This window comes from Microtus oregoni, unplaced genomic scaffold (genome assembly GCF_018167655.1).
Source record: "Microtus oregoni isolate MIOR12 unplaced genomic scaffold, Mior012 000020F_ref0000438, whole genome shotgun sequence".
Lineage (NCBI taxonomy): Eukaryota > Metazoa > Chordata > Mammalia > Rodentia > Cricetidae > Microtus > Microtus oregoni.
Window position 1 is genome coordinate 15395625 of NW_024543079.1, and position 26842 is coordinate 15422466.

General features: G+C 45.0%; 1 protein-coding gene across 1 annotated transcript; it reads right to left on the reverse strand.

Moving 5' to 3' along the window:
• Positions 1–9359: 9359 nt before the first annotated feature.
• LOC121460371 (vomeromodulin-like) lies at positions 9360–20933 on the reverse strand. Its single transcript, XM_041670730.1, has 14 exons — positions 20669–20933; positions 18249–18738; positions 17844–17945; positions 17135–17290; positions 16271–16355; positions 15499–15556; positions 14706–14776; positions 13398–13544; positions 12738–12860; positions 12505–12572; positions 12209–12239; positions 10891–10951; positions 10125–10204; positions 9360–9383 (listed from the first exon to the last, which is right to left on the reverse strand). Exons 1-14 carry the CDS (start codon positions 20931–20933, stop codon positions 9360–9362), a joined length of 1761 nt encoding a protein of 586 aa, XP_041526664.1.
• Positions 20934–26842: the final 5909 nt, after the last annotated feature.

Consider the following 26842-nt stretch of genomic DNA (forward strand, 5'->3'; position numbering starts at 1 on the left):
TTGAGGCTGGCCTCTCTCCTCCTGAATGCTAGAATTAAAGGCATGAGCCGCCACACCAGGTGTGAATATCTGGGGATCAAATCTAGAGCTTCATGCTAGCAAGTACTCCCCACCAACTGAGCTATACCCACTCTCCCACTGTCCTTGAAAGATTTGCTTCTGAAACAGACTGCATATTTGGGCATGCTTGGCTGTTAATTGTGTCTGGCTGTGATCCTCTTCAGACACCCTGCTGACTAGCATGACAACCTATGAGAGCCTTCTTCAGTGTGGTTCAGTCCTGGATACTTGGTTTCTATTTTCAGTGTCCAACTTTTTTTATTTACTTTTTAACTTTATATGAGCATTGGTGTTTCCTGCATGTATGTCTGTGTGACGGTGTCAAAGCTCACATTACAGACAATTGTGAGCTGCCATGTATGTGCTGGGAATTGAACCCGGGTCCTCTGGAAGAGTAGTCAGTGCTCTTAACCAACTGAGCCATCTCTCCAGCCCTTTCGTGTTCATCTTATCCTGAAGAGAACATCTGTTATGGATCTTTTCCCAGTTCTTTAAATTATCCAAGCATTACAATAGTTACCAGAAGGAAAATGACAAGAAGACGCAGATGAAATTGTACTCTGCAAGGGATGTCTGATCAGAAGTGGTATGTACTCTTGGTCAAATGTAGTGTTGGGCCAGCTCTCTCTACCTTCCATCATTCTTGTCCCCGATTTATACCCCAGTTATCAAAGAGACTTTGTTTCTTTTTCTGCCAAAGAAATAATGGGTGCAGTTTTATAAGGAAACAACAACAGACTTCCTTCACCCTAAATTTATAGCACAAATGTGAACCTATAAATGATTCTTCTACAGACAAATCTGAATAACTCAAAGATGACCCAAGGATATCTTCAACTCAGGAAACTATTGACAGCTTTTACATAGGAGTGTTGGTTGCTTAGTATCCCAAAATTGTGTTTCATCCATTGTTTAAATAATGTGGATAAGCCGGGCGATGGTGGCGCACTCCTTTAATCCCAGCACTCGGGAGGCAGAGGCAGGCGGATCTCTGTGAGTTCGAGACCAGCCTGGTCTACAGAGCTAGTTCCAGGACAGGCTCCAAAGCCACAGAGAAACCCTGTCTCGAAAAACCAAAAAAAAAAAAAAAAAAAAAAAAGAAAAAAAAATAATGTGGATATGGACAGTATTCTTTTCTCCCTAAGTGTGGATATGATGGCATTCTTTTCTATCTTTTAAGCCCCTGCAATTTAAAAGATGATTTCCTGCCCCTTAGGAATTTACAGCTGTGTAAGTGGAAGGCATTTTGCATACATAGCTCAGTTTCAGGCATCAGTAAATAGCTGTTTGGAAGATTTGCTCTATTAGTACTTTTTCTTTAAGGCTTTTGCTATATGTATGTTTAAATCTAAGAAAATTTTTGCTTCTATATTTTACTTCATAATTAAAATTAATTTAGTATATAACATTGCTATCTGTTGCTTAACATTTCAAAAAAGATTTTTATGTGTGTGTATGTGTGTCTGTGTTTGAGTATATACACGTGTGTACAGGTTTTTATGGAGTCTAGAAGAGGCCTTCGTATCCCAAAGGTGAAGTTACGGGTTGTTGTGAGCTGCCTGATGTGTGTGCTTGGAACTGAACTTAGGTCCTCTGCAAGAGCAGTATGCACTCTGTCTTAGTTGCTGTTGTATTGCTGTGAAGACACCATGAATAAGGCAGCTAGCTGTAATACGAGAAAGCATTTAGTTGGAGGCTTGCTTACAGTTTCAGAGAGTTAGTCCATTACCATGGCAGGAAGTATGACAGTATTCAGGCAGATTCTGGAGTGGTAGCAGAGAACTATGTTCTGATCTATAGGTGCAGAGAGACAGAGAGACACACTCTGGGCTTAGTATGAAACCTCAAAGCCCCAGTGACACTAGACCTTAAGATTTTTTTTGCATTTGTTTACTTATCTATTTGTGTGTGTGTGTGTGTGCATGAGGAGACTAGAAAACAACTTTCAGGAGTTGGTTTTCTCCTTCCATGGTGTAGGTAGGTCATAGGGATAGAACTCAAGCTGTCAGTCTTAGTGACGAGTGACTTAACTTGCGAGCTATCTTGTTGCCTCCTACTTAATAAGTGTGATGGATAGTTTCTTGTCAGCTTGATGCAAGCTAAAGTTTGAGAGGAGGGAACCTTAATTAAGAAAAGGCCTCGATAAGATCCAGCTATAGGCAAGTCTGCAGGGCATTTTCTTAATTAGTAATTGATGGGGTACAGTCCATCCCATTGTGGGTGGGGCCATCTCTGGGCTGGTGGTCCTGAGTTCTGAAAGAAAGTAGGCTGACAACATCAAATTAAATGGAGAGAAACTCAAAGCGATTCCACTAAAATCAGGAACAAGACAAGGCTGAAGCTCTCTCCATATCTATTCAATATAGTATTTGAAGTTCTAGCTAGAGCAATAAGACAACAAAAGGAGATCAAAGGGATACAAATTGAAAAGGAAGAAGTCAAACTTTTGCTATCTGCAGATGATATGATAGTTTACATAAGTGACCCCAAAAGTTCTATGAGGGAACTCCTACAGCTGATAAGCACCTTCAGTAATATAGCAGGATACAAGATTAACTTAAAAAAAATCAACTGCCCTCCTTATACATAAATGATAAATGGGCTGAGAAAGAAATCAGAGAAACAACACCCTATACAATAGCTACAAATAATATAAAATCTCAGGGCAACTTATACAAGTAAAAGACATGTATGACAAGACCTTTAAGTCTTGGAAGAAAGAAATGGAGGAAGATATCAGAAAATGGAAAGATGTCCCATGCTCTTGGATAGACAGGATTAACATAGTAAAAATGGCAATCTTACCAAAAGCAATCTACAAATTCAATGCAATCCCCATTAAGATCACAACATAACTCTTCACAGACCTCAAAAAAACAATACTCAACTTCATATGGAAAAGCAAAACAAAACACCCCAGGATAGTCAGAATAATCTTGTCCAATAAAGGAACTTCTGGAGGCATCACTATTCCTGACTTCAAGCTCTATTATAGAGCTATAGTAATAAAACCAGCTTGGTATTGACATAAAAACAAACATGAGGATCAATGGAATCAAGTTGAAGGCCCTAATATAATAATATAATATAATAATAATAGAGGTGTATCAATCCATACACCTCTAAACACTTGATTTTTGACAAAGAAGCCAAAATTGTACAATGGAGAAAAAGAATCTACAACAAATGGTGCTGGCTTAACTGGATGTCCTCATGTAGAAGAATGCAAATAGATCCATATCTATCACCCTGCACAAAATCAAGTCCAAGTGGATCAAAGACCTCAACATAAATCCAGTTACATTGAACCTGACAGAAGAAAAAGGGGAAAATAACCTTGAATACATTGGCACAGGAGACCACTTCCTGAATATAACACCAATAACACAGACACTGAGATTGAAAATAAATGGGACCTTCTGAAACTGAAAAGCTTCTCTGTAAGGCAAAGGACACTGTCAATAAGACAAAATGGCAGCCTACAGAATGGGAAAAGATCTTCACCAACCTCACTTGAAAGAGGGCCGATCTCCAGTATATATAAAGAACTCAAGTAACTAGACATCAAAATACCAAATAATCCAATTAAAATGGGGTGCAGATCTAAACAGAATTCTCAATGAAAGAATCTCAAATGGCTGGAAGACATTTAAGGAATTGCTCAACATCCTTAGCCTCAGGGAAATGCAAATCAAAATTACTCTGCGATGCCATCTTACACCTGTCAGTATGGCTAAGATCAAAACACTGATGACAACTTATGCTGGAGAAGTTGTGGGGAAAAGGGAACACTTCTGTATTGCTGGTGGGAATGCAAGCTGGTACAGTCACTTTGAAAATAAGTATGGTGGTTTCTCAGAAAATAGGGAATCAATCTACCTCAAGACCCAGTGATACCCCTCTGGGCATATACTCAAAAGATGCTCAATCATACCACAAGGACACCTGCTCAACAATGTTCAGAGCAGCATTATTCTTAATAGCCAGAACCTGGAAACAACCTAGATGCCTTTCAACTGAAGAATGGATAAAGAAAATGTGGTATAGTTACACAATAGAGTATTACTCAGTGGTTAAAAAAGTGACATCATGAAATTTGCAGACAGATTGATGGAACTGGAAAAAATCATCCTGAGTGAGGTAACCCAGACCCAGAAAGACAAACATGGTATGTACTCGCTCATAAGTGAGTACTTGATGTAAAGTAAAGGATAACAAGACCACAATTCACAGCTCTAGAGAAACTGGGTAACAAGGAGGACCCTAAGAGGGATGCATGGTAAAATATCTTGGTGTAACTCTAGCCAAACATGTGTAAGACCTTTATGACAAGAACTTTAAGTCTTTGAAGAAAGAAATTGAAGAAGACACCAGAAAATGGAAAGATCTCTCATACTCTTGGGTAGGTAGAATTAACATAGGAAAAATGGCTATCTTGCCAAAAGCAATCTACATATTCAATGAAATGATCATCAAAATGCCAGCAAAACCCTTCACAGATCTAAAAAAAAAATACTCAACTTCATATGGAAAAATAAAAATCCCAGGACAGCCAAAACAATTCTGTACAATAAAAGAACCCCTGACTTCAAATTCTACTACAGAGCTACAATAATGAAAAAAGTCTGGTATTAGCATAAAAACAGATAGGAGGACCAATGGAACCTAATTGAAGACCCAGATATCAGTCCACACACCTATAAACACCTGCTCTTTGACAAGCTAAAAATATAAAATGGAAAAAAGAAAGCATATTCAACAAATGGTGCTGGCATAACTGGATATCAACATGTAGAAGAATAAAAATAGATCCATATCTATTGACATGCACAAAACTCAAGTCTAAATAGATCAAAGACCTCAACATAAAACCAACCACACTGAACCTCATAGAAGACAAAGAGGGAAGTACTCTTGAACACATTGGTACAGTGATGTGGGATTCCCCTCTGTATGTTGTGACTACCATTGGTTAATAAAGAATCTGTCTTGGGCCTGGCAGGGCAGAATAGAGTTAGGTGGGGAAAACTAAACTGAATGCTGGGAGAAATTCCCAGCAACCACATGGTGGCTCACAACCATCTGTAATGAGACCTGGTGCCTTCCTTGCCAGCAGTACATTGTATGCTTAATAAATAAATCTTTAAAAAAAGCCTCCCAACCAAAAAAAGTCCAGGACCAGATGATTTCAGCTCAGAATTCTACAAGATTTTCAAAGAAGAACCAATACCAATACTCCTCAAATTATTTCATACAATAAAAACAGAAGGAACGTTGCCAAACTCTTTATGAGTCTACAATTACCCTGATACCCAAACCATAGAAAGACATTACTAAGAAAGAGAATGGACCACAGCTCAAGCTGACTTTGGGTTGTCACTCAAAGTCTAGAGGGCCTTGAAAATGAATGGGCACAAACCAAACCCCTACATTGTCACATGGAGTCGGAGGCCCAAGTGAGGGACTTTAAGCCCAATGGGTTAGTGTTTGACCAGTACTGGGCCTTTTTTTATGTGGAGTAATCACTACCGAGCAATTGCACACTCATGGAGGCATGGCCAGATTTGTGGGAAGAACCTGCCGTTTGATGTTCCAGTGATTTTAAGTTGGAAAAGCGACCACATAGAAGAAGAGTTAGAAGATTACAGGATCCATAGCAGTCCTCAGCTTTCAGGGATAGCCTGCTGAGTTCACAGCATTAAATGTGGTGGGTCATCAATGCTGGTGACCTGAGACTGGTCCCTCGAGGGACAGTGGTAGGTCATCTTGGTGGGTCCTCTGATGGGTAGCCTGAGGCCCCACAGGAAACAAACAGATAGATGGGGTATAGAGTTTATTTAGTGGGTTATGGAGGGGGAAGGGAAGGGAGAGAAGTGGAGGAGGAGGAGAGAGAGAGAGAGAGGCAGAAACTGCCTCTCCAGAAGATGGGGAGAGAGAGAGAGAGAGAGAGAGAGAGAGAGAGAGAGAGAGAGAGAGAGAGACTGGAGAGGAGGCCTCAGCAGAAGGGGAGGGGGGAGTTGGGAGTGGGTGGAGCTTGTCTCTTAAAGGGACAGGATACCCAGGTGACAGACCAGGCCAACAGATTACAACACAGTCCCCGTGATCTGTGTGGAGGGGTGAGTGTCAGGGTCAGCCCAGGTGAAAGCAAAGATATTTTGAGACTGAGTATGAGAGGTATAGAGAAGAAAGTGTATTTGAGATTCAGAACTGAGAGATGGGGGGGGGTCCCTGAAGGGATAGTGGAAAGAAGGGTGTAGGGATTAGGCATCACAGGATGGAGGGGGACCACTGCAGAGTTAATGAGCTGGAACTCTTGAACCAGGCAGTAGGTCCCGTTAGGTTTCTTAATTGCAAGTATAGGGGTGTTAAAAGAAGAAGGGTAGGACAAAGTAGTTTTTTCTTAGAAGGTCAGAGATGATAGGTTTAAGTCTCCTAAGGCTCTGGAGTGAGAGTGGGCACTGGGCTTGGGTAATGAACCAGGCAGGATTCTGTAATTGGATGACAATGTGGAAATGACGTCAGCAACAGAGGGGTTTGTGTGTCCCAGACATGGGGGTCCACCTGGGAGGCTGGTGAAGAAAATGACATGTTGGAACCAGAGAAGGGCTGCTGGTGAGTCTGGGATCAGGCAGATGTGGGGAGAAATAGAAGCTCCTACTTGGACTAAAAGATCCCTTCCCAGTAAGAGCACAACCAAAAATGAATGAGTGAGGAGAAAGCCCCTAAAATGCAATTGAGTGGTGGAGTCTGATGAGGTGGGTAAGACTGTCCCTATTCCCCGACAATAGGGACACGAGGAGAGGTAGGTCCTCAAAATTCCCTCAGGACAGAGTAAGTGACCCCAGTGTCCAAGAGAAAGGAGATGGACCACCCTGATACCATGCTGATTACCTGGGCTCCCTGTCAGAGATGAGAGTGGTTGGGTCGAGAGAGCCCAGGTCGCCTCAGTTGTCCATGGCTAGGCCTAAAAGGTTGGCTTGAGGGTGGTCTGTGTTTGATGTCCCTATGTCACAAGGTACATGGGGACAGTCACTTTGGTCTGGGTGACCTGCAGGGATTAGGGCAAGCTCAGGCCCAGTGACTCTCCTGATCATCTTTGAAGCAGGGACCCAGTGATACTTTAGCCCCAGGGGGCAAGGGAGCCCTGGCAGTCGCCTAGGTCGGTCGGATGGCCTTAGCCAGCATTTGATAATTTTGTTTGTGGGTTTTCTCATCTCTCCCATGTTACACCTTGAAAGCTGGCGCTAAGACTACTCCCAGCTGTGGGAGTAGGGGCCCTCTCTCCAGATGCTTAAGCTTGGCCCTCATGTCGGGGAAGCTCTGAGAGATGAAATAGGTCATAAGGAGTGGTCTGCCTTCTGAGTTTTCAGGGTCTAGATTTGTATACTGTAAGATGGACTCTGTGAGGTGTTCTAAGAACTGAGACAGATTTTCCTGTCTTTCCTGGATGATTTCTTGGAGTTTTTCATAGTTAACTGGTTTGAGTACAGCCTTATGGAGACTTGCTAGGAGGCAGGTTGTAAACTGATCTCTAGCTAGAGTGTCCCCTGGGGTATTATAGACCTATCAAGGGCCACAGTCGGGGACTGCCTATGTTAGTTTGATGAATCTCGTCTACACATTCTCTGGCCTGTACCCAAACTTGCCTGCATTCATCAGGAAGTAGGAGATATATATATATATATATATATATATATATATATATATATATATATCTGTATATCTGATGGGATGTGAGGTTATAATTGAGTTATATATTGAAATTCTTTAATGAAAGATGTAGGATTAGATGCATAGGATTTTTCTCTGAGAGAGTTTACTTAATGAGAAGGGGACCTTAACCAGTTCATCCACTCGGGCAACCTCTCGCAAAGGGAGAATGGTAGCAGGGTTGGAATGGGTGGAGAGGGGTAGATGGGGTCCCATGGTGGCATGAGGATGAGTAACAGGAGGGGTGAAAGTGGGCACGAGAGTCAGATGGCTAGAATGGCCCACAGCTGGAGGGGAGGAAGAGGCTAGAGGAGCTGAAGGAGCAGATGCATGCTGAGGACAGAATAGTGGGGGTTCGTTAGCAGGGTTCGGGTTAGTGGAGGATTCTTTTGGTTCAGACTGCATAGCTAGGAAAAAGTGAGTGGGTGAACAGGAAGCACGGGGAGAGAGTTTGGGGTTGAGGTGGAAGAAGCCTTGTACATAAGTCACTTCTTCCATCTACCCGTCTACTGACAGAAGTTGGAACGAGCCCACAAAATATTGGGTTCAAACTGCCATTAGGTGGTCATTTTGACTGACCATCTAAGGGGTATTAGGGCCATGTCTGCATACAAAGCAGATGAATTTAGAAGCCTTTAAATCGGACGTTAAACGTGGAGGTTTGAGGTTTTCTAAAAGACATCCCAGAGGAGATGTTGAGCTTATTTTGGTAGGTGGCTTACCCATGAGTGAGGCAGAGAAATAAGATTCCACGGCTTGGAATTTCTACTGTTGCAGTTAAGTGAGGATCAAGTGAGAAGGCACAAACTGCTCAGTTATTCATCAAACAGGTCAGGCACCAGGGCTCTGAGCCCTCGGGACATGTGGGTCTGAGAGACGTATGGGTTGTCTGATATCAAACAGAGAGGGCTAGATGTAAGAAACCATGCTCGAGAAACGAGGGCTCACTCGTGGATAATAGCCAGAGGTGCTGGTCGGCAAAGGGGCCAGATGTAGCTTGAAGATAGTGGCTGGGTTTCCTCCACTTCCAAGGACACCAGTGGGGTGCTGGATGATCAGTGGTCGTTCCCATGGGTACAGGGAAGCATTTATGCCGACTGGGAGAAGAAAGATTTACCATTTGCAGCCACATCTCAATAGAAGTAGGTGGGAACAAGGCTTTCCCATCTGAGTCTTTGTGAGGCGCGCCAGATCTAAAGTAAAACAGGAAAGTGAGGGGAAAAGGTTTGATCTTTGTTGCGATTGTCCCCAGAGTGCTGGAGAACAGTGGATTTTGTTGTCTCATATTATTGTTCAGCCCAAAGTAAAAACTTCTTTGCACACTCATGAACATGTACCAGAATGGAGACACGAGTCATCTTTTACTTTTGCATGAAGAGACTGTTTATTAAGGAGTTGATTACAAAGAGCCCAGGTCCTTGAACTGTTCTTCTTCTTTCCCTTGTCAGTCAGGGCAGAGGATCTGAGCAGGCTGAGGGACTACTGCTACTGTCCTTAATCATAAGGATGGGGCTTCAGAGTTGCATGGAAAAATTCACAGAGGGGTTGGCTGTCATTCAGTACTTTGCCTGGCTTCAGCAGTGCTGGGTTCAGTTTGCTGCCTGAAGGTCACTCTAAGGGGAGAGAAAGACAGCAGTTAAAGACAGCCTTTAATCCAGAAGTTGACTGCAGCACGGTGAGTGTTAACCCACACCCCACCAGATCCCATAGCACTGCTTCAGGGATGGGATAAAACACCTGGAGTGAGCACCCAAGAGTTCAGACTATGAGAGAAGGAATTTGGAGGTGAAGCCTGTGGAAGGGGGAGTTGCAGGAGGAAATCCATACAGATGCATTTGGGGTCCACCCAGAGAAAATAGGTGTAAGGTACCGACTCTGGGGTCACAGGTTTCTGAGTGAAGCACCTGCTGACCCTGGCACAATGCTGGCTGTCAGTAACTAGACTTTCACTGTTAACATATAAACTGGTGTGGGCTGTGTTTCTTGTCCCTGTAGTTAAGGCTCAGATGTCATCCATCTGATCTGTTTGCCTGATCAAGGCTGGCTTGTGTAAGGTTCTCTGACCCCTGATAGAGTCAGTACGAAAAACTGAGAGCATGAAGAACCACCCCGAGAAAAGGCTGACTTTCTGCCATTTGGACCCTCTAGGAATTGCTTTGGGCCCAGGTGCAGGGAAGGATGGGGTCAGGTGCAGCTTAAAGTTTGAGTCATATGAGAGAAGCTGATGTTTTCTGGGTCAAATTTCATACTGATTGCACAGGCAGAGGAAGAAAATAGGTAAGGTCCTGTATTTGAGGCAAAATCAAGTAAAGCAAAGCAGAGAAGCAAGGAAAAGAATTGTGTTTGTTTCTTACCGATTTCAGCGGTTTGACATCTGCATTCGATAAGGCAAATGAAGACACTCCTTCTGGAACATTCATTTGTTTATACAGATCTGAAATAGGGAAGAATCACCTTGTGACAAGCGTTAAGGGAAACGGTAACCTGGATAGCTCTTTAGACCATTGTCACACGTGGTATCTCTGACGTGTTTGTGGCCCTCGGAAAGTCGCTGCCACACACATTCAACATGGTGTCATGGGTACTGTCCACCCCAGCCTGTAGGATGGAGGCAAGATATGGTGTAGGGGAAGAAAGGCCCCCAAAGCAGGTGGGGACCTGGTGGCCTAACACCGATGAGAAGCGATGCTCTGCCTCACTGCAGGACCTGGCTGGAGGTTGTATGTGCATTTGATGACCAGTATACTATTTACAACCACAGTAGGGCTAACCAGGAATGTGCATACCTGGCATGTGGCACCACCATCATTGTTTCCCAAAACGGTTATGATTATAACCTTCAAGAGTCAGAACCCTAATGCCTATAGTGGTGGGTGACCCAGGTCCACTGCTTATTTGTATGCCCTGGTGGTCTTGGTCCCAAGGCTCCTGTGGACAAGACTTCCTGGGAGCCGCAGAGGAGGCATCTTGATCTCTTTTCCCTTTATAGCGTTAGCTGCTGTTATATGACAGAGAAGGTGATGTGTAGCCCGGCAGAGGACAGGATGGCCCTGTGCTGGGTGCTTTAGTGTCAAACATGTGTCATCTATGGCAGCTGTCAGAGTTGTTAATTCCACATACCATTGAAGACAGACCAGGACTTCTTCATGACTTCAGACAAAATGCCTTCCACCTGTTCCTTCTGCAAGACACGGGAAGACATTTTCAGTAGAGCCTTGCAGGCCTCTGCTTGTCCTCAGGGCCTAGGACCTTAGCACAGGCTGCAGGTTCCTGTGGGATTTCTCTATTTCATGGGTTTGCCATGTGTCAGGGTAGAGTGTAGAGATGGATCTCAAGGTATCCTTAGGGCTCCCATGTTTGGGAGTTCGGGGCCCCTTTTTTGTTTGTTGCCCTTGTGGTTCCATGAGCAGAGGTGTTGTTCTGTGCAATGCCACCTTGTTACTGTTACCGCAGGTGGCTTTGGAACTTCAGGAACAACTTGGAGACCAAAGGTGGAAGGCCTGGCAGTTGTTGGCCACTGCGTCTGTTGTGATGTGGTTCAAGGATGTACAACTCTAGGTCCATCCCTGTCATGGTACTCCTTCTCTCTTTCGTGACCCTCCTCTGAGATCATATGGGGTCCATCCACGTCATGGTGCTCCCTTCTCTCTCTCTTGTGACCCTTCTCTGAGATCATATGGGGTTCATTCACATCATGTTGCTCCCTTCTCTCTCTCGTGACCTTCCTCTGAGATCATATGGGGTCCATCCATGTTATGGTACTCCCTTCTCTCTCTCTTGTGACCCTCCTCTGAGATCATATGGTTTGCTCTGCACCTCTGTTTCCTTCTCATTGCTCACCCTTCTCTGTGGGAAGTCAGGCTTCTGCAGAACTGGGTTGGGGTGCACTCAGAGAATACTCCTTAATCTCTGCCCTTTAATATCCAGGGGGCAACTCTAAGCATTAATGACTATATTTGGGTGTCTCTATGAGGTCGTGGGTCAATAATACTCAGTCTTTTTCACTGAGCCCACAGCCAGGGATATCCTGTTGTTTCCCTGCTAAGTAGAGACGTAGGGATTGCTAGCCTTGAAATGTTCCCTGAGTCTGCTGCTTCACTGACTCCCCATACCTTGGGCTGCTAAAAGGACACATTTTCCATTTCCATCTCTGGGCCTTTCTCCGGCATGTGGCAAGACTTTCAGTGTCTTGTTCCTTTGTATGTGTTTACATATATGCTCCTTGCAGGCCCCACACACATATGTCAGTGTGAGCATGGGCAGTTGTGGTTTAATAGTTCTCCAGAGAATCAGTTAGGAACCTGTGTTTCTGTTCCACAGTAAGTTTGTGTTCTAATCCCCATGGCCTCTCTTTCCCCCACTCCAGAGTAACTGAGTTCCAGCGTTGACATGATTTCCCAGCTATCATGGGTCAGTATAAAAGAACACATCAACTTACAGCCTCAGGGGGCTCCACTCTGTGATCAGACCTGTCAGCCACAAAGAACAGAGAAATGTTAGGCTCTTGGGAACAGTACAGCTCATGTTTAGAGTTCAATTATTGTCTGTGTTGGTTTGGAATGAGTCATCTGTAGGCAGGAGCTACTGAGCAGAACAGACAGATGACGAAGAGCACAGAAGCCACAATTCCTAAGTCCCTGTAATGATTCAAATATCTGCCCAGAACCCATCATGTCTCTGTGTTTACAGGGTCTTTACATTCTCTGAGGTCTGTACAGTTGCACCTTGTAGTACCTTGTGAGTTTGATGTCTGGTACCAGTTTGGTTTTTGAAATCTTGCTGTTATGGCTGACGATTAATTGCTGAAATGACACAAGGGAGCATGAGTGAGACATGGGTCCATGGCCTTTCCCTCCTCTGTGGGGACACCAAGGCTAAATGGGCCTCAGGGTTTTGGGAAGCGTTCATTCCATGTCCAAGTCCTTGGCCTTCTTCCAACTCACGAACCCTCATTTCTCAGCACTTACCGTTTTCCCAGTGGCAAAGTCCTCGCCATCCTTCGTTATTTTCACCTCATAAAAGACTCTGAGGAGTTTGTCTTTCTGGAAGGTATAGGCTATTTTGGTGATGTTGGCTTCCAGGTCGTTCATCTGTTGTGAAGAAGACTTCAGTTAGTTTGGGGAAGAGGATGGAGGTGCTGTATCATGAGCTAGCATGTGCTCTTCAGTCTTGGTTGAGATCCTGAGTTTGGTCCTCTAGGCTTGGTCTCCCAGCTTGGGCCTGTTGCAACTGAGAAGAAGAAATGACAGGGACATTCCCATCCTTTGCTCTGTTTAGTTCAGTGGATGGATGTTGAGGCGGAACCCTTGTGAAATGTTGCTTTCTATCAAGTCTTTCAAAGTAAGGCACAGACATTGGAATCTCTGTAAGTTAGAGGCCAGCCTGTTCTACAGAGCTAGTTCCAGGACAGCCAGGAATACATAAGGAACCTTATCTTAAAAACAGCAACAACAACAAAACCCAAAAAACAAAATGAAACCAAAAAGCCCCCAAACCAACCCCCTAAGAAAAAACAAAATGAAACACCTCTTCAGATCTCATTTACACCTCTACTCTCTCCTTCAGAAGTGACAGTCTCAGCTCATGTCCAGAGTGGCACAGACCTGGGGCTGATGAAAGACACTCACCTTGACAGAGCTCTGCTTGGCCACATAAGCTAGAAGTGTCTTCAGCATTGAGGTGGACATGGTTACAGAAATGGTGGCGTTTCTGGGATCTGGAGGCAGTCGACTTCCAGGCACGGGCACTGTTCTTTTGCCAATGTTGGCTTCAACCTAGGGAGAGGAAATCAGAGAACTATCTGTGTGAGTTCAGGAGACTAGAAGGAGAGGGAAGGCCTGTGACTCGGCTCTGCCAGGGCAGGGTGAAGAGGCCTTTGCTCCAGTGGCAGGGTAGCAGGGTAGCAGGGCTCAGGGCGGCCAGGCTTTCCTGAGAGGCCATGAATTCTCACCTGAGGGCAAGTCGCCCTTTTATGATGGACTTCATGATGACGTGTGTTTACTAGTTGCTTCCTGTCCTTGTCACAATCTACAGACCTGAGGTCTGGTCTCCCTCCATATCTCCCTCCATGTCTTCCTCCTTCCTTTCTTCCCTCCCCACTTCCCTCCCTCCCATGTAGCATAAACCATCATATGGAGGAATAAGTTCTTAGATTAAGGCTATTCTTGAGTATTTTCTCTGTCTTTCTGTCTGTTTCATTCTCTTTTTGTATGCATTCTCTCCTTGTATTTCTGAGCTATAATCTCTTTCTGGAAGGCATATTGGAACATTCAGAAGTGAAATAGAGAAGATAGGGTTTTACCTAACATCATTGTCCTGTGCATATGTCCGTTAGTTTTTGTTTTTGATTTTTGGGTCATTCATACTATCTCTTTATACTAGTTATATTGATAAACCATGGCTCTGTTTCCACATGTGACATGTGTAGAAGAATCTGACCTTCAGGTTGGCTATGTCCTTTGTGTGTGTTGTAGGTCATTGATGAATGTCCTACTGAATGTGCATGGATTTGTGTTCTAGCATCTGAGAGCAATGTTGTTGATGGATTTGCAGAAGAGAAGCTGAGCCAACTCTGTCTCCTTTTTCATCACTTGTCATGTTCTGCTTTTGCCTTCCTGCTTGGGTAGCAGGTGGTTAGAAGGAGCTGGCCCTTTTTGTTTTGTTGTGTATAATCCCCCGAGAGTGGAGACCTGTGCTGGGCGAAGTTTTGGTTTTCTCTGTTGGGGTTCTCACAGGCCATGTGCTGTGGGTTTGAACTGAGAAGAACGCTAGCCTGTCTGTGCCCTGATGAGTACTCAAGAGACTGATCCCAGGAAAGCATGGGGATGAGAAAAGAGCTGATCATTGTTTTACTGTCCTGACTTTTTGATCTCTTTTGTGGGCTCAGGTAGGCTTTCAGCCTTCATCCAGTTATTGCAATGACAGCAAATACTTACACAGTAGAAGGTGGAAAGTCCTTTGGGAGATATCCTGGCACTTTGAGTCTTGTACTTGAATAAGCCGGTAGCTGTGGAGGAGAGGAAGGGGACGAACGGAGAGAGTTCAGACGGCCATTGACGGCTGCTGTGCCTCAAATGCAGCTCTGGTCTCCCCCATAGATGGACATTTGATTCTGTCTGCCTTCCATGCACAAGGTGCTGTCTTGGATGCCTTCTACATCCCAAAGGATGCTATGACCTTGTGGTTTACCCACAAAGATTTAGATTTTTTTTTAGCCTGATGTATCAAAATCTTCTTGGAGAAGGCAATACTATCTGTCTAGGCCATGCATTTTGTCTACCCTGAGTCTTAAAAATAAGCTAATTTTTCTACTTCACCTTTCTGTGTGGTTCAACCAAACATGTCTTCCCAACTTGGCAGTTGGCATGTTTATAGGGATATTGTGAGATTTCTTGATCCCAGGACTCCATAGATGAGGACCTGGGACTGCTCCTGATTCAGACTCTTTGCAGTATTGCTTTGAAAACTGTTTGGGTTGGGAGCTCTGTGCAGATGCCCCAGAGGCACTGTGTCCTTTGTCTTCCATGTGTCAGAAGCCAAGTACTTTCAGAGAAAGGTCTACTGGGGCATTCTCCTTCCTAGGTGTGCTGAGTAGGCTGTGTGAGCCCTTATAGTTTTGGAGTCTGGTATCCTGGAGCCCCTCCTCTGTAGTATGCCACCCTGTGAAATCCCCCAAGGTCCCTGGGGCACCTCAGTGTACTGGCCATATACCACTGAGGAAGTACTCACTGTTCTTGCACTCATTAAAGTTTGCGAGAACGACGGCACAGGAGTCGGAATTCTCCAGCTGTGAAGTCACCACAGGTTAGCTTAGCTAAGGGAACACCAGTTGCCTGTCTTATCATTCTACCTCCTCCCCATCTCCCCTTGGCTTCCCACTTTACTGTGCCATTTCCCTGACGTCTACTGGACAGAAGTTATCCACTATTTTCAATCTTGTGTTCTTTAATTCTGCTGCTTGGTATATGTAGTGATATTTCATTTGTATTTTAATAAGTAAAGCTTGTCTGGAGATCAGAGAGTGAAACTGCTTTCGTGGTCAGCCAGAAGACCAGGCAGTGCTGACACACACCCTTATTCCCAGTAGCCACAATAATTGCCACAGAAACCAGGCAGTCATATGCACACCTTTAATGCTTGCACTATAGATGAATATGAAACAGGAGGAGACAGCTCTCAGGTTAGTCTCATTCTGAGATTGCTGGAGGCAGGATCTCCATTGCAGAGTGATGCAGATAGAGGTAACCGCCCGTTACTGGCTGTTTTACCTTTTCTAGTTTTCAGGTTGAACCCCAGTATCAATCTCTGGGTTTTTATTAATTATACTACAGACTTATGGTCCAGAGGAGCTGCTTGTCCATGGTGGCCCTTGTGCTCCAGAGTTCCCTGGCACTGTTCCTCAATCTGTTCTAGCAGCAGGGAATTTACAAAGCTTCAAGTTTCTCCCCTCCTTCCTAGGGATCATGTCTGTGCAGAAGCCCCACCCCTTCCCTGGACTTACGTTCTCATTCATTTCTGCTGTCAGCAGTACTGGGACGAGATCATTCAAGGGCAGAGGCACAGGAAGAGGCACAGTTCCTGTGACCCTGAAAGATATAATGCTGAAATAAGTGATCTTCATGTTTCTAGGTTTTTCTGTGTCTTAGACAAACGGGCTCACTGATGAAGGCATCAGATGATGTCTGGCTTCTAAATGAACATGTGAGTCCTGAGCTCTTGTCTTGGTCTTTAGTGTTTAAGGAGAATGCAAAGATACCTGTGCAAGTCACAGGACACCTGGCCCAGAGGTCCCCTTGGATGGATTCACCCTTCAGACACTGGAGCACATTGTCCACAGACCTTTCTGTTGTCTTGGTGTAGCTGTAGATCTGAATTCACAGCTTTCTATGTTCTAGTTAGAGAAACTATAATGACTCCTGCCTAGGCCATAGCAGAGGGAAGGAAGGAATGTCAAAGGTGGTTCTGGGCAGGTGAGAAGCATTTCTATTTTTCTAATGTGTGCCTAGTCAGAAGGGCCTGGAGCCTGTATCTGTTCCAGGAGAGGAGCCATAGGCAGCTGGCCCACAGAAGTGGTAGAGAGATATTTACTGTGTGGCCGCGTGGTTCCTTTTTACATTTTGACTCAGGTCCATGTACTGTTTAGGGAATATATAGGATGAGTCACTTAAATAGAGCCGGCAGGAAAGATATAAGATCGATGTGAGAAGGCTGTTCCTAACTACAGAGGAACTCTGGTCGTCAGCTCTCCTGGCATTTCCTGACTGTCTAGTGTACTATGGTGGACCAGTCTCCTCTGAGACAGCAGCTGGGCCCCTCTGGTACCCCTCTGCATTGATCGAGTAGAAAGAAAGCAGGTTTTACGTACGTCTCTATTAACTGAATGTTGACTTCGTTGACTTGGAAATGGGTGTCCTGGATGTCAAGGTTGACGCACTGGGTGTTGTTGGGGGAAATAACAGCTTTCATCATCACTTCCATTGCAGATTGAAACTGCAGTAAGCTGATGACAGGTCCAAGTACGCTGTGGAGAGGATGTGCAGGCGAATGTCATACTGTCTGGGAGGTGAGGCTCCAGCAGAGGGACGGGCATTTGGGAATCAGCCTCAAGGTTTGGGGAAGGTTGTCGTCTAGAGGGGAGGGCTGTGTTCCCAGTCCACGTGCTCCTAGGTCCTCAGTCCCATGCCACAGAATGAAGAGGTTAGCCATTTTTGGTATTTAGGTAATATCTGACAAATAATTTCCCCATGTAGCCTTGAGAAGGTCACCTGTTTTTGGTTTCAGAACCTACAAGTGTCGTACTTATGTCTTCTAGTTGTGTGGAAATACCTACGAAAAGCCTAGCAGGAGACAGCTTGGGCTTCTTAACATAAGAAGGTCCAGACAAGGCAAATTGTGTGTGTGTGTGTGTGTGTGTCTATTTTTCAGAGGCAGGCTCTCACTCAGTAACCCAAGCTTGCTGGAAAATAGGTGACTGTCCTTTTTTTTGTCTATGTGTCCCTGTCATCTGGCTCTAGGATAGGGACTTCATATCCTAATCCCCGGTGACCGGGCAATCATTTTGGAAACAGGCTTACCCTTTTCCACCTATGCTGGCAGTGACTGCCGAGTGGACTTGGATCTCCTCTGCTGCCATGGTTATGTCTATGCTGTCCACGGTTACATCATCAACCTTTAAGCTGCAGAACGACAACACAGACTCAGTTCTCCTCCTGAAAACCGCCTTGCCCTCATGAGAAATCCCCGTGAGGCTGCCAGTTCACCACCACCTGAGCTCTGCTTATGGCTGCCGAGCTCCTCTTCCCACCTGGTGGTTCAAGCTCAAGACATCCTGGTCACATTTTCCAGCTATTCCAGCAGGAATAAGTATGTCCCTGTATGAAAGGGTGGCTGTCCCCGGGGTTTCTGTAGGGTGAGTGTCAGCATTCCCAGTGAGTAGTTGTTTGTCCAGAAACCCAGAGGATTGTGGAGGAAGCACTTACTCGAGCAGAAGGTCTTGGACCTTGACCTTGAGCAGATCTGAAAGTGGGTCTTTGACACTTTCTGGGAGTATTTCATTCACCTTGGCCTCTACTGAGTCTTTCAGGTTGTCTACGTTTCCAATCATGTCATCCAAAGGCTTCTTGATATCGGCGAGCACGTCTCCATTCAGAAGTCCTTTCCCAGGGCCCTTGTCTCCACCGAGGCTTAGTAAGCTGCCCAGGCCACCACTGCCCCCTGGGAGTAGCTGGCCGAGGCCTCCAGCGGCCTTGGACCCTGAGGAGGGCTTTGAGGGATCCTCATTCCCTGCTTTGCCTAGGATACCATCTAGGCCGAGACCGTCTGCCCCTTGTAGGAGGGAGGTGGGATCTAAGAGTGAGAGCAGGTCAGCGCTGTCCACCGCGGCTAGCAGTGTCCCAAGCACACCTGCCATGTTAACGTCATCACACTTGACAATGTCCTCAATCTGTGGGGGCAGAGCGTCCATGAGATCTGAAAAAGATCAAGAGACAGTCCTGCTGTGTGGTTTCTGCTCAGATCATCCCTAGCAGCCTCCCTTTGGAAGATGGCATGTTGGAATATGGGCACTAGGAACTCTGAATTCTGCCTTCCAATTAGCGTGCTTCCCCTGCCCTAGTTAAGAATAGTTGTCTGTCAGATAGGTCCACATTTCTTTTTGTCCATAGCTCCTGTTAGTCCTCATGGAGCTAAATTTTGATGGGATCATTTGCTTCAAAGATACTTGGGTGTAGAGTCAAGGTGGAACCTCATATATGTTTGTTATATTACTTGTCATATGTCTTGTTTCTTTCTCTTCCTTTATTTAAAAAATATCACAAACACGCACACATGCACACACACATGGTGCCTCCTGCACTGCTCCTGTTAGGGCCTGAACCCTCAGACCAGCTTTATTTTTTCCCTTTGTGTCTACACCTCAATATCAGCTCTGCTCTTTAGAGTCTTCATGGTCCCCTGATCCCTAATCTCAGTGTTTGTTCGAGGTTTATGATTGGATGTGGAGCATGGCTTACAGGTGAAGGATACAGGTTATGGTTGCTGATATCTATGTAATGTGGAAGGACTACAGAAGTAGGGTGTAGTAAAGAGACAAGCACAGTTACTCTTTCTCTCTAGGCTTTTATGCCCCACACTCCTCTGGTCTTTTGACTCATTTTCATTTCATTAGTCTTTGCAGGGTATTGTTTCTGGGATGTGCTATGTTGGGTAACCTTTGCATTTGCCCGAGGCTTGGGCACTGATAGTCAGGGGCCTATCTTATGCTTCCCTCCATCTGATATAAATAGGAAGGGAGACATGGAATTTTCGGGTAGTAGAAAACAGGCTGAGAGTCATCCTGTGACCTATAAAATAGTCTAATGCTAAAATGCTATCTCCACATCCTGTCTTGTTAGCTCTAGTAGGAAGTGTATAGAAATAAATGTCAGTGAAGTATTGAATATGTTCAGCCTTGCTAACTTCAGAGCTGAGACTGATTGAACCAAAGGGCATCTGACTCAGCAGAATTGCAGTTGAAGCAGTCCCCTGAAGCATCTCTTACAGCCTTGCTGGTCCTTCTTTGTTGAGTTCTGTGCCTAGGACATTGGACTTATGGGGGTGGTAGTTGGCCACTGTGACAGTTCAGTGGTAATGACCTTCATCTGCACCCTGTCATGCTCTGATGCAGGCCTTTGCTAGACCATTGCTGCAGGGAACTTCCAAGATCTACAAGGGTTTTTTTTTGTCCTACTTTAGCTTTCAAATCTATCCATTTCCTATTGGTCAAACTGAGTCACTTCTTTGTCGTGGTTTTAACTGCCCAGGTTTCTGTTCTCTCAGCCTTTGAGATTCTCAGGGAGTAGATTTCCTCATCTCATGGACCAATGTGTATCTTAGATAGGGAATGGAGTGGAAGTTTCATGAGAGCATATGTGGTAAAGGGCTTCCTGGAAAATTCTTAATTTTCTGTTTCTTTTTTTCTGGAAACCAGGCTGAGCGTTAATCATCTGTGGGAGTCTAGGCGAGCTTAGGACATAGTAAGAAGGAACCTTGTGGTGTGACCGAGTCTCTAGGTGGTAAGAATCCAGTGGAAGGCTAATAGAGAGACAGCCTTTGAGGTCAGATATTATTTTTGTCCAGGGTAGGGCTGAGCTATTCTAAACTAGTACTGAAACCTTACATGAAGCTTCACCATCTCCCTGAGCTCTTGGATTAGCTGGATTCAGCCCCTTGCTGTTCCAGAATTTCTAGGTTTGAACCACATTCCCTTCTCTCTCTAGGCACCAAGAAGATGTCCCAGGATTCTCGTGTTTGAAAACCACTTGTTTAAAAGGTTGACCAACCCTGCTCTGAGCCCAGAAATGATCAGGCTATGGGAGGTGTGGACAGGAGCCAAGAGACAGCTGAGGTGAGTCTTACTTACAGTCTTGGAGTTTGCCACTAGAGAGGAAGTATCTGGCTGCCGGTGCACACTTGCCGCCTTTGGGGAGAGCTGGATTAATTTTGGGAGCTGAGTCTTGCCTGTTGGAGGGACCTCTGAGGCGTGGTGGTGTTGGCAGGTTAAGAGGGAGGGTGCTCACATTGGGCACAAAGACAGGGAGAGTGTTCAGCCCTGGGGGTGCTTCCACCAGGTCAAGTGTTCCTGCGTGGATGCTCAACATGATGGCCAAGGCCCAGAGAACCCACATCATGGTGACTGAAACCTGAAGAAGAAAAATGGGTCACATATGTCAGTCACAATGGGCCTTTGAGCTGTCATGCAACTTTGTGTAGAGGATTCCCTGTCTTTGTTAGAGTGTGTTTTTCACATTACCGACACCTCAGGTTATCCTCTGTTCATGGGAATATGGTCTGATACATGTTAACATCCTGTGGAAGCAACTCCTTCCTCTATGGGTAACTGTACTGTCAGGATTGGCTACATCATGTCAATGTTGTCTGAGCCCTGTCCTGATCTCTGACTTCCTGGGCTCATATATATCATCCTCCTATACTGTGCAGTCACATGTCCTTTGTATTATCCCCAATATGAATTTCTCCCCTCTGTTGTTTCTCAGTGCTGAGGTTGTACACAGGCTTTGCCCATGTTATACAACTGCTCTAACACTGAGCTATGTCCTAGCCCCTGGTCGTGTCCTAGTCCCTGTCTGTGAACATGTCAAGACCTTAGCTCCAATCTCAGGTTTCTTCCCCAAGTGTCTTATTAGTGAGTAGCTAGTACTGGACTTTCCCTGAGGCATCTTATACAACTGTGCCAGCAAAGCTGGGCATTAGGGCCCATTCTTATCCTGGTTTCCCTGTCTTGGGTGGTTTTCCCCATTCATGGTGGATCTGAGCTGTGCTGGTCATTCCTGGAGATTATTTCCCATCTCCCCTTCTCAGATTCCTCTCTTATGCTTATTCTCTAAGTGCTTTGTCTCTGACATTTACTTGATTCAGCTGATTATTCATTTTGAGACAGGGTCTTAATCTACAGTCCTAGCTTTCCTGAAGCTTGCTTTCTGGTTCTGTCTGGCTGTGACATCACCGAGAACTGTTGCCTCTGTCCCTCCAGTGCCCCTCCATGCCTGGCCTGTCTTTAAATCTTTGAATTATATTTAGTCACTGTTTTCTGTTAGCTGTGATGTTTGTTGTAAGTCATGTGTGTGTAAGTCCCAGGACAACTGATGGCGTTGGTTCTTTCCTTTTGTGGGCTGCAGGGATCAAACCGAGCTCATCAGGCTTGGTGGCAGGTCACTTTACCAGCTGAGTGGTTTCCCTGGTCCCCTCTAGCATTTAGAATGGGACTGAGGCATGTGTCATGTTATTTTCCCCTAAGACAGGAGTTGCCACAGCATTTTTTCTCTTTTGCCCTCCTCCTCCTGCCAGGGATTGTAAAATTGTGGGTGTGGGTCTTTGCTTTGTCCTCTGGAAAAGTTGTCCAAATCGTCATTGGGTCACTTCTGTCAAATCATGACCCCAAGAGAAGTCAGTGCAATTTGGTATATGACAGAGGAGACCCTGCCCATGTGTTCATAGTAACAAGGATCATTCCTCAGACCTTAGCTATAGCCCCTGCTTTACAGAAACACTGCTGCTGCCTGGCACAGTGGAGGCTCCTGCGGCATACCTGCCCAGCAAGTGCCTCCTCCACCCGTGACTGGTACCACTCTGGTAATTACTTGTTGTTGATTTAAAATATCATCTATAATCCCTCTCCTTTCATCCTTCCAATCTTGCCATGCCCCGTCCTCTTTTCATACTCCAGTAGTCTCCAGTACCCGTGTCTTCCCAGAGCTGAGGGGGCCTTAGTCTGAGAAGCTGATGAACCTTAGAGGGTGGTTGTGATGGTTTAGGTTGGCATTGTGCACACACTAGCAAAAGTAAGCCCTCTATTGCCATTGCCATCCGAAAGTGGTTCCAGTAATTCAAGCCAGTGACAATTCCTTACCTGGAATAAATTGCCTTTTTGGAAAATAAATCTTACCACATTTCCACCAGACTTTTCCCTTTCTTTTCTGACCTCTGGGAAATCTAAACAGTATTACATCCATCTAAACACACTGTTAGGACAAGTGGGGCCTGTGTTCCTCTTAATGAGCTCATGGCTATGCTACCTTGGTGAACCTCTCTGAGAGTTCTAGCAGTTGGTTTCCTGTTTTCTTAAAATAGTTCCCTTATCAGCCCTTGATATCCACTGTCCCATTTTAGGCCCAGTGTCCCGCAGTTCAGCAGCAGAGGAACATTCTAGATCATCAGTGCGTAAGCCCTAGTCATCTGTCCAGAGGTGACCCGTCCCATGGTCGTTCCCACGTAGCCTGCCATTCTTAGTGCATCCCTCTGGGCAGTCCTTACCTTGTCCCTCTGAAGGGTCAACGTCTTCAGAAGCTGCTTCTCCTCCTGCTCCTGCCTCTGACTGTCCACCCCAAGGCTGCACCCCACTTTTATAGGCATCCACTGTCTCCTAGAAAGGTCATCATAGAGGAAGGGGTATGATTTAGATGTGCTGATAAGACAGGCGTGATGCAGTCTGCTTTCCAAAATCAGCAGCGGCTCTTCTTGCTTTTGTTGGCATGTTCCTCAGCCTGTCAGAGCTAGTTTTGAGATGGCAGAGGCAGGCACGTCACAGAGAGAGTGCAAAGGCCCTAGGGGCCTTGTGTTTCTTTGTATTCTGTATTTATCTTTGGGGTGGGTTGCAGCCAATAAATTGCTTTCATCAATATTTTTATGGAGTGTAGTAGAAGGTGGTTATCCGTCCCCTTCTTGTTTTACATCCTCTCAAGCTCTCTTGTGTCTTACTGTGCTTTAGTCATTGGGGTGCTGGGTGACTTTGTGCAACGTTAAGATGGACAGAATGCAAGGCAGACAGTATAAGTCTCTGAAAGAGCTTTTATGATGTCACAGTGTCCCTATGTATAAACCGAGCATCTAATGATCAGCAGAAGGGCAGGTATCTATGATTCAGCTATGATGCCCCTTTGGTCATTGATTTCAATGATGGATTCCTGTCAAGTAGTTTGTCTCATGTATGTCTGACATGAAACATCCTGTGATATCATACCTACTCACGAGTAATGGGGTGTGCAGGGATGGAATATTTCTAGTGACAAAATGAACCTATCTGAGCATAGTAGTGAGCTAGGGTGTGTTAAGCAGAGGAGTTATACTTTTGTGTGAGGCTCCTATTAAGTCTTCTTGTGAAAGTATAACAGGGCTAGCAGGGATGTGTGTATACTTATATTTTCAGTAATATTTATTTATGTAATTGTGAGACCCCTACTATTTCTTCTTCTTGTAAAAGTAGAACAGGCCTGTCAGGGATGTGGATGCTATGTGTCATTTATATTTTCAGTAATATTTATTTATTTTTTGAAAATGTTGCACATTTATGCAATGAATGTATTTTGATGTTATTCATCTACCACTGCCTCCTTCTAATTCTCCATGGTACCCTTGCTTCCTCTTTCTCATAGCTTCCCATTTTATTTCTTTTGGTTGTTTCTATACCCTGAGTCCAATCAGGGCTCTCTACCTTTGTGTGGACAGCATACCTGTAGTATCCACAGAGGAGAACAACCCCCCTCCACCATCAACAACTACCAATAGCTCATCCACTAAGTGTAGGTCTTTGCTTGGTCCTGCTCCATCCATACTGGAATCATGACTGGTTTGATCTCCTAGACGACTTTGCAGGTGATCACAGCTGGTAGGAGTTGATGTGTCCAATAGTCGTGCCATGTCCAGATGTCAGCAGTTCACAGTTCTTCCAACCCCTGAACATCTTTTCTGCCGTCTCTCTCTCATGATGTTTCCTTAGCCTTGTATGTAGGGAGGTTGTTGTATATTACTTGTTCACAGTGAACTCACAGTTACTTATACTTCACACTTGGGGCGGATATGAGGCTGTATTAACTACTACCCACTGCAGAAAGAAGTGTCTGTCTAAAGTCAAAGTGCCAAAAACCTATATGTGCATACATGAATGTTGGAAAGCTGTTTGACAGAATGTACTGGCAGTGAAACAAGAGGAGATTCCCTTCCTCGGTTCTACGATCTCCTTAGTCATTTGCTTTTCAGCAGTTTACAGCAGCAGACATGAAATCCCTCTGTGATGCAGGACTCATATTCAATCAGAAAGCCCTTGGTTATCCCCATGCTCATCATTGCGCCAGTGGGTACATCTTGTGTGCTGTGTGCTACACACAGCATCCAGTGTAGTATGAGACTATTGATGTCTCTCCTGACCCCAGGAAACTTTAGTAGCACCTTCTGGCACTTTAATAGCTATCCAGCAGGGACAGATTTTCCTGGTCAATGGAAGATGATTTCTTTGCATCCTGCATCTTGTAAGAGTGCTGACTTTGTAATAGGGTCTTATCATTTAGTTAGGGTAGGCACCTGTACTGTCTAATTTAATGTCAACTTGACACAGGCTAGGCTAGTCCTCAGAGAGGAGGGAGTCTTAATTGTAAAAATGCCTCCATAAGATCTGGCTATAAGGCATTTTCTTAATTAGTGAGGGTTGGGGGAGGGCTCAGTTCATTGTGTGTGGTGCCATCCCTAGGCTGGGTTCTGGGTTCCTCAAGAAAGCAGGTTGAGAAGGCCATGGGGAAGCAAACCAGTAATCAGTGCCCTCCTTAGCCTCTGCGTCAGCTCCGGCCTTCAGGTATCTGCCCTGTTTGGGTTCCTGCCTTGACTTCCCTCTGTGATGGGCTCTCTCCTGGAAATGTAAGCTGAAATAAAGCTTTTCCTCCCCAAAATTCTTTGGTCATGGTTTTTGTCACAGCAATGGAGACTCCAACTAATACAACCCCTAAGAGCAACAGCCTGTGCAGCTGCTTGGGTTCTTCTCCCCGCCCGATAACTTGTAAGTTGGTGTCCTGTGCCTGGCGCTGAGATTTTTTTTGTGTAATAACTTATGTATTTTGGGAGTAGCATTGTCTAACCATGCAGGGTAGCTCTGATTCAAAGTCATTTAAAAGTGTATTTTCAAGCTGGGCATGGTGTCCCATGCTTTTAACCCTGCACTTGGGAGGCAGAAGCAGACAGATCTCTGAGTTCAACGACAGCCTGTTCTACAGAGTGAGTTCCAGGACAGCCAGGGCAACACAGAGAAACCCTGTCTTGAAAACTGAATGACAGCAACAACAGAAAAAGAGTTTTCTGATTAGCTCACAACTAGTGGATTTCCATAAGATCTTCATATATCCTTGGTTTTGGTTAATTTACTCCACCCTCTCTTCTCCCCTCCCCCGTTCAATCTCCTTTCATGTCACCTGTGTTCTGTGCTCTATCCCCTTTAGTTAACGTTTTCTTCCTTGAGTTGGAAGATCATAGATTTTCATATAGCTTTTTTCATGTACTTTTCATTTTGTCAAACCTTCTGATGCTCCCTCAGTTTCTCCCTGCTTACCCCCATCCACGCTTGCCTGATAGTGTATAGACAGTGTGGCTCCTTGAATGTGTTTATCCTCCTCTTCAATGTGAACAGCTCCCTCCAATATCCTCTGTAGAGCTTGCTTACTGGTCATAAATTCCTTTAATCTGTTTTTAATGTGGAAAGTTTTTATTTCTCTTTCATTTAATAGGTAGTTTTGCTGGGTACAATAGTCTGGTTAGGCAGCTGGGTCTTTCAGAAATTGAATATATCTTCCTAGGCACTCCTGCCTTAAGGTGTCTACCAGATTATTGGTTGCTACGTTGATGAACCACCTGCTTTTACATGTCAGTTGACCTTCTTTTCATCTTTAAATGTGTGTTTTAAAAAATTCTGTCTTTAATGTCTTAATTACAGTATGTTGTGGGAGCTTCTTTGGTGTCCAATTTGTCTATTTGGTGTCCAATGAGCCTCTTCTACCTGGTAGGGCAACTCTTTTTTCTAGACTTGGGACATATTCTTCAAGGTTTTTACTGAAAATATGCTCCATGCTGGGGCTGGAGAGATGGCTAAATGTTAAAGAGCACCTGCTGCTCTTGCAGAAGACACGAGCACCCACATCAGGCAGCTTACAGCCATCTGTAAGTTAGCTTCAGGGGATCTAATACCCTCTTCTGGCCTCCTCAGGCATCCTCATGCGTGCATGTAAGCATGCATAATGCAAAAAAAACCTCACAAAAT

What these genes read in the sequence shown, in the direction of transcription:
- LOC121460371 (XM_041670730.1), bottom strand. Translation starts at nt 20,933, where the DNA reads ATGTGGGTTCTCTGGGCCTTGGCCATCATGTTGAGCATCCACGCAGGA. An exon ending in AACATTCAGTTAATAGAGAC is followed by an intron (nt 16,356 to 17,134) that starts GTACGTAAAACC and finishes TATATCTTTCAG; the next exon opens with GGTCACAGGAACTGTGCCTC. An exon ending in CAGCAGAAATGAATGAGAAC is followed by an intron (nt 15,557 to 16,270) that starts GTAAGTCCAGGG and finishes GTGACTTCACAG; the next exon opens with CTGGAGAATTCCGACTCCTG.